We start from the raw sequence: 7,481 nt of genomic DNA, 5'->3' as shown, positions 1-7,481 counted from the left end.
GTATTTAGCCTTCATACAAACAAGAAATGTGAAATCACTGTCAAATAAACATCTCAGACTCTCCTTATTAATTATTAATATCTTCTAACATACCAGTCAAAAGTTCTTGAACAGTAAGATTTTTATTGTTTTTAAAGAAGTCGCTTCTGCTCACCAAGCCTGCATTTATTTGATCCAAAATACAGCAAAAACAGTAACATTTTGAAATAATTTTACTCTTTAGAAATAACTCTTTTCTATTTGGAAATATTTTAAAATGTAATTTATTCCTGTGATTTCTAAGCTATATTTTTAGCATCATTACTCCAGTCACATGATCCTTCAGAAATCATTCTAATATTCTGATGTGCTGCTCAAAAAACATTTATTATTATGATGCTGAAAACAGCGGAGTAGAATTTTTTCAGGTTTCTGTGATGGATAGCATTTATCTGAAATAGAAATCTTTTGTAACATTATAAATGTCTTTATCATCACTTTTGATCAATTTAAAGCATCGTTGCTAAATAAAAGTATTAATTTCTATAATTTCTTTCCAAAAAAAAAAGAAAGAAAGAAATCATACTGACTCCAAGCTTTTGAATGGTAGAGTGTATAATGTTACAAAAGCCTTTTATTTCAGATAAATGCTGATCTTTGGATCTTTCTGTATAAAGAATTATATCTCGATACATATTGATATTGAATTATTGTCCAGCCCTACCCACAACTTAATAAAAATAAGCATTTATAATCAATTAGAGAATTGATAGGCCTTTTATATAGAGCTATATAGGCTAAACCATGGAATTGCAGATGTTTTTCTTATTTTACTCCCACCGGACGGCACTAATCTGGCTTCGAAAATTACATTTTAAAGGCATTGACTCTATTTTAACATGAAATACTGCATTCTTTGAAAAGTAATATAAAAATGTTTTATTATTTTCAATGGGCAGAAATTGATCATAATTATTGCATAAATATTAATTAGTGCAATGAATTGATCTCAAAATACAAAATAAAAAATATTATTGAACAAAAATATAATACTTTGATTTGATATTCTTATATTTTACTATTTTCATCTTATTTTATTCGTTACTTATCTTAGTAACGAGCAGTATTTTCCAAATGTATGCTTATGCTAAAAGCATTAAGTTACAGTTAATTAATTACACATAATAATGTATTAATAATATTATAATATTTTTTACAGTAATGACAGTCACCATCGACAATATATATGTTCGTTGTGTTGTTTCGTAACTATTTAGCATTATTTTAATACTATTTTACTGTTATTTGATATAGTAATAAAAATGCATTTACCATTTAAATTGTAAAATATTTATACATTAAATTTTTTGCTGTTTTAAATAAAAGCATTACATTACAGAATTAATTAATTATTAATTTTACTGTATTTATACCAAAAAGGCTACTTGAAGTTTTATTTATACTTGTGTGTGTGTGTGTGTGTGTGTGTGTGTATGTGTGTATATATATATATATCTCTCTTAGGGCTGTCAGTTTAGCACATTACCTTAATTAATTATGAAAAATAACGCGATTAAAATATTTTAATTCAAGATATTGGTGCAAAAAATGCCCCTGTATGAGTTTTTGCCTCGTATTTATAATATTTTTTGCCTCGTAAGTTGATATTGTTATATTTTAAACACAATATTATGTTTTTGCTTAATTTTGCAGAAAACATATTACCTTTAAAGCCATATCAGACTTGTTACGCATCTGAGCGCATTTAGTTTCTGAATGAATCAGCGTTTTTAACGAATCGTGTGAACCAATGATTCAAAGCCCCGTTCATAAAGAGAGTCGTTTACTTCATTCCTGAATGAATCAGCCATTTGAACGAATCGAATGAATTAATGAATCATAAAGACATTTACTGCCACCTGCTGGAAACAGATTTAGTTTCTTATTTAGAGTATCATTTCATTAAAAAAATAATAATAAAAATAAAAACATTAAAGGGATCGTTTACCCAAAAAATTTAAATTAAAGTTTCAAAACTTTCTTTGTGGAATTTAAAAAGGTATTTTGAAGACTGTTTTGGTTAAGAATGACTTTCAGTGCATGAACAAAAACTACTCAGATGTTTCTCAAATTATCTTCTTTTATGTGCCATAGTTTATGTTAGGCCATTGCAGCCTGAATGTTTGTGTGCGTATGTTGAATCAAATAAAATATTTCTTTCTAAAGCTACAATTTGTAATTAATTAATCAATTAAAATCAATTTAAATTGCCGATTTAAAGATAATTAAATTGCAGTTACAATTATTATTATTTTTAAATACATCAATGAGTAACTGATGTAACATGTTGTGAGTTAAGTGCTCTGTTTCCGTCTCTCGTCAGGCTATAGTGGAGTACGCCTACACCGGAACCGTCTTCATCTCACAGGAAACAGTGGAGACTCTACTTCCTGCCGCCAACCTGCTGCAGGTCAAGCTGGTTCTGAAGGAGTGCTGCAGCTTCCTGGAGAGTCAGCTGGACGCGGGGAACTGCATCGGCATCTCGCGCTTCGCCGAGACCTACGGCTGCCACGAGCTGTGTTTATCCGCCTCCAAATTCATCTGCCAGCACTTCGAGGAGGTGTGCCAGACGGAGGAGTTCCTGGAGCTGACGCGCGCCGAGCTGGACGAGATCGTGTCCAACGACTGCCTGAACGTGCTGACGGAGGAGAGCGTGTTCTACGCGCTGGAGTCCTGGATCAAGTACGATCTGACGGAGCGGCAGCAGTATCTGGCGCAGCTCCTGCACTGTGTGCGGCTACCGCTGCTGAGCGTCAAGTTCCTGACGCGGCTCTACGAGGCTAATCACCTGATCCGAGACGACCACGCCTGCAAACACCTGCTCAACGAGGCGCTCAAGTACCACTTCATGCCCGAGCACCGGCTCTCCTACCAGACGGTGCTGTCCACACGGCCGCGCTGCGCTCCTAAAGTCCTGCTGGCCGTCGGAGGAAAGGCCGGGCTCTTCGCCACGCTGGAGAGGTGAACCAACACGCGTGATTACAGCTATAGTTAACTAAAAACATAAACATTTTGCTACTTTCAATATAAATATTAAATGGGCCCGTATTCACAAAACATTTGATCTTACCACTAAGAGTTCTCCTAAATAGCGGTAAAAGTTTTCAGCTAAGAGTTTTTTCTTGAAAGCTATTCACAAAGCTGCTGAGACAAACTTGTAGTAAGGAATAGAGAGAAGTCTTCAGCTCAGAGTAAGGGGCGGGGCTGAGCTCGTTGCTATGGGTGATGTCAGCATGCTTATTAACTATGCACACAGTGATTGGCTGATAGTCTGTCAGAGATTTATTCACGGACACTACGTCCATGTTTTTATACAGTCTAAGGTTACAGTGCAGCAGCGCATTAGATCAGAACGGCGATTAACTTACCTGTACAATAAGCTGTTTAAAACGTGCATTCTCCCGTTCAATTTCGAGCATCCAGTAATATAATCACACGTCTTGTGGAGTGCTTTCAGAGTATGCATTTATTTGTCATTTGAACTGTTTGGAAACGGAGCGTAAATGTGGAAGTCCTTCAAAGATTTCTTATCCTATTGCGCCCTCTATAGGACCAGCGACTAGTCAACGTCAAGCTTAAAGCGTCACGGCAGAGCATTGAAGTCGAGTAGTCGGTGCAACCCCTAGTGTGTGCTCTGTTCATGATGAGTGTGTGTGTGTGTGTCAGTATGGAGATGTACTTCCCGCAGACGGACTCGTGGATCGGTCTGGCTCCGCTCAGCGTGCCGCGCTATGAGTTCGGCGTGGCGGTTCTGGAGCAGAAGGTGTATGTAGTGGGAGGCATCGCGACACACATGCGGCAGGGCATCAGCTACCGGCGGCACGAGAGCAGCGTGGAGCGCTGGGACCCCGACAGCAACACCTGGGCGTCTGTGGAGCGCATGGCCGAGTGCAGGAGCACGCTGGGTGTGGTGGTGCTAGCGGGCGAGCTGTACGCTCTCGGCGGATACGACGGACAGTACTACCTGCAGTCAGTGGAGAAGTACGGGCCCAAGCTCAAGGAGTGGCAGCCGGTGGCACCGATGACCAAATCACGCAGCTGCTTCGCCACCGCCGCGCTCGACGGCATGATCTACGCCATCGGCGGATACGGCCCCGCCCACATGAACAGGTACGACCCGCCGCAGCAGTGCATTCTGGGAGGAGGCATGCTGGTCGGTGTTAATATTGTTAAATACAACTATTAAAGAACATGTATGTTAATTAAAATAAAATAATTGAGATTAGTGTTTTAAATCACTAGTGTTTTAGTGTTAAACTATTGTTGAGTTTTGCATTAACAAATGCCACTTTTTTTTTCAGGGAATATTAAATTACTAAAATTGCAAAAACTAATAAAAAAAACTAAAATACCAAACCTAATTTAAAAAAAAAAAGCATTACCATGAATCTGGCTACCAACGGTGATTAAATCTAAAGATTGGTTCGCTCATATCACGTACAAATTATTATTATTGTTATACTTTATTCTCAACTGATTAATGTTAACATCAGCATTGGTGACTATGAGTATAGTGTGTATAAGCGAGTAGATTTCAGTTTCTGCACAGTCTAATCTAATTATCATACTCTTCGAATTTCATATTAAGAAATTCCTTGAACCCAAAAAGCTAATTATGCTCTCTTCGAACTGGTTTTCTTTAAAATACCAATCTTTGTAATCTCAGGCTATCTGTAATCAGAAGCAGATTTATAACGGGAATATAATTTAATTTCATTCACATCAAAATGATGTTTAATTATTCCGGCTGCTGTGAGAAAAGGCTATAGACGATCCTCACATGTGATGGTCTAGCAGCCGGGACAGCTTCTGTGTTTCCAGACGTGACGTACCCGTCCCACGCAAGCTAGAAAACATTATTATAGCTAACCGCTGTGAATCAGCTAAAGTAAGGAGATGGTTTCTAACACTGGCTGCTTATGTGCTTGCTCAAATATTGATTTCAGATCAGTTTTAACCAAAACAAGTTACGGAATGCAGCTTTAAAAAATTAATAGTAAAATTAATAGTTTTAGTAAATATTTCAGTTTAGTTTGTTCAAGTATTAAAACTACTAAAACTGAAATAAAAATATTAAATATTTTATAGACAAAAATAAATAAACAAAATTACTAAAACTTTAACTAAAATAAAAAATGAAACAAAAACATTCAAAATATGAATAGGTACTGTAACACTATTTTAATGATGATAATAAAAAAAAACTGGTCAGTGAATCAGTCCAAAGCCTTGTTTCAAATAAAAACTACTGTATGACTTTAATAGTTAGCTTTATTTTTATAGTTTTAAGTAGATTTTTTTCCGCTTTATGCATTTCTGGTTTGAGTTTTGAGCATGTTGCAGTGAGTCTCTGTCTGAAGGCAGGGGACGGTTGGTTTCGTCTGATCCTCTGTGTTCTTCTCTCTTTGGGCTCATGGGACGCTCCTGATGTTGTGCTCGTGTCTCCATGAGCGTGTGGCTCTCCTGAGATGTGTTTCGCCTCTAAACGCGTGTCAAGAGTTCTGGGAAGAACAGGGGCCCATGGGCTGCTTATGTGCTTGCTCAAATATTGATTTCAGATCAGTTTTAACCAAAACAAGTTACGGAATGCAGCTTTAAAAAATTAATAGTAAAATTAATAGTTTTAGTAAATATTTCAGTTTAGTTTGTTCAAGTATTAAAACTACTAAAACTGAAATAAAAATATTAAATATTTTATAGACAAAAATAAATAAACAAAATTACTAAAACTTTAACTAAAATAAAAAATGAAACAAAAACATTCAAAATATGAATAGGTACTGTAACACTATTTTAATGATGATAATAAAAAAAACTGGTCAGTGAATCAGTCCAAAGCCTTGTTTCAAATAAAAACTACTGGTATGACTTTAATAGTTAGCTTTATTTTTATAGTTTTAAGTAGATTTTTTTCCGCTTTATGCATTTCTGGTTTGAGTTTGAGCATGTTTGCAGTGAGTCTCTGTCTGAAGGCAGGGGACGGTTGGTTTCGTCTGATCCTCTGTGTTCTTCTCTCTTTGGGCTCATGGGACGCTCCTGATGTTGTGCTCGTGTCTCCATGAGCGTGTGGCTCTCCTGAGATGTGTTTCGCCTCTAAACGCGTGTCAAGAGTTCTGGGAAGAACAGGGGCCCATGGGACGCTGCCAGGGATTCATGGGGCCAGCAGTTATTTGTCCAGTCTTTACTATGATTTCTCTGCTTATCTTGAGTTCTTCCAGCTCAACACTACACACATATCAGCAGTGTTTGAATAATTATGAGATCGGACTGATATTAGCTAATCAATGTTTTTTAAAGAGTTCTCTTCTGCTCAACAAGCCTGCATTTATTTGATCCAAAGTACGGCAAAAGCAGTAATATTGTGAAACATTGTTACTATTTAAACAGCTGTTTTCTGTGTGAATCTCTGTTAAACTGTAATGTATTTCTGTGATGCGCAGCTGTATTTTCAGCATCATTCCTCCAGTCTTCAGTGTCACATGATCTTCAGAAATCAGTATAATATGCTGATCTGCTGATTAAGAAACATTATTATTATTATTATGCTGAAAACAGCTTTTATTGTAGGTTTCTTTGACGAATAGAAAGTTCAGAAGAACAGCATTTATCTGAAATTATATTATAAATGTCTTTTGATCAATTTAATGCATCCTTGCTAAATAAAAGTGTTAATTTCTATAATTTCATAATTTAATAATAAATATATATTGATTATACTGACTCCAAGCTTTCGAATGGTATAGTGTATAATGTTACAAAAGCTTTAGATCTTTCTATTCATCAAAGAATCCTGAAAAAAAAATGTTTTCAACATTGATAATGTTTCTAATAATCAGCATATTATACTGATTTCTGAAGATCATGTGACACTGAAGACTGGAGGAATGATGCTGAAAATACAGCTGCACATCACAGGAATACATTACAGTTTAACAGAGATTCACACAGAAAACAGCGGTTTCACATTGTAATAATGTTTCAGTTTTTTTTACTTTATTTTTGCTCAAATAAATGCAGGCTTGATGAACCGAAGAGACTTCTTTAAAAAACATGAAACACGTGTGACTGCTGGTGTATGTGGGAGATCAGTGGTGTTAGTTAAATGGAGTATCACTAGTGCTGCTGCTTGACCCGGTCTGTCACTGAGGTCAGAGTTCATTGAGGATCGATGTGTGTTTCAGTGTGGAGAGATACGACCCCAGCAAAGACTCATGGGATATGGTGGCGCCGATGGCTGATAAGCGCATTAACTTCGGCGTGGGCGTGATGCTGGGCTTCATCTTCGTGGTGGGAGGACACAACGGGGTGTCTCATCTGTCCAGCATCGAGCGCTACGACCCGCAGCAGAACCAGTGGACGGCGTGTCGACCCATGAACGAGCCGCGCACCGGTGAGAGTCACATGACACTGATCACACCAGCAAACACATCACAGCAAAACAG

At 37.1% G+C, this 7,481-nt stretch overlaps 1 protein-coding gene across 1 annotated transcript in view; it reads left to right on the top strand.

Moving 5' to 3' along the window:
- LOC107568502 (kelch-like protein 28) overlaps window positions 1-7,481 on the top strand; it is a 12,605-nt gene that overhangs the window by 2,110 nt on the left and 3,014 nt on the right. Inside the window, exons 2-4 of the mRNA XM_016254470.1 lie at window positions 2,363-3,000; window positions 3,706-4,149; window positions 7,221-7,429. Of these exons, the coding sequence (XP_016109956.1) occupies window positions 2,363-3,000; window positions 3,706-4,149; window positions 7,221-7,429 (1,291 nt within the window). The remainder of the gene's footprint in view (window positions 1-2,362; window positions 3,001-3,705; window positions 4,150-7,220; window positions 7,430-7,481) is intronic.

This window comes from Sinocyclocheilus grahami, unplaced genomic scaffold, assembly GCF_001515645.1.
Source record: "Sinocyclocheilus grahami isolate Dianchi unplaced genomic scaffold, SAMN03320097.WGS_v1.1 scaffold1250.1, whole genome shotgun sequence".
In the NCBI taxonomy this organism is placed as follows: Eukaryota; Metazoa; Chordata; class Actinopteri; order Cypriniformes; family Cyprinidae; genus Sinocyclocheilus; species Sinocyclocheilus grahami.
This window is presented reverse-complemented; position numbering and strand designations above follow the sequence as displayed.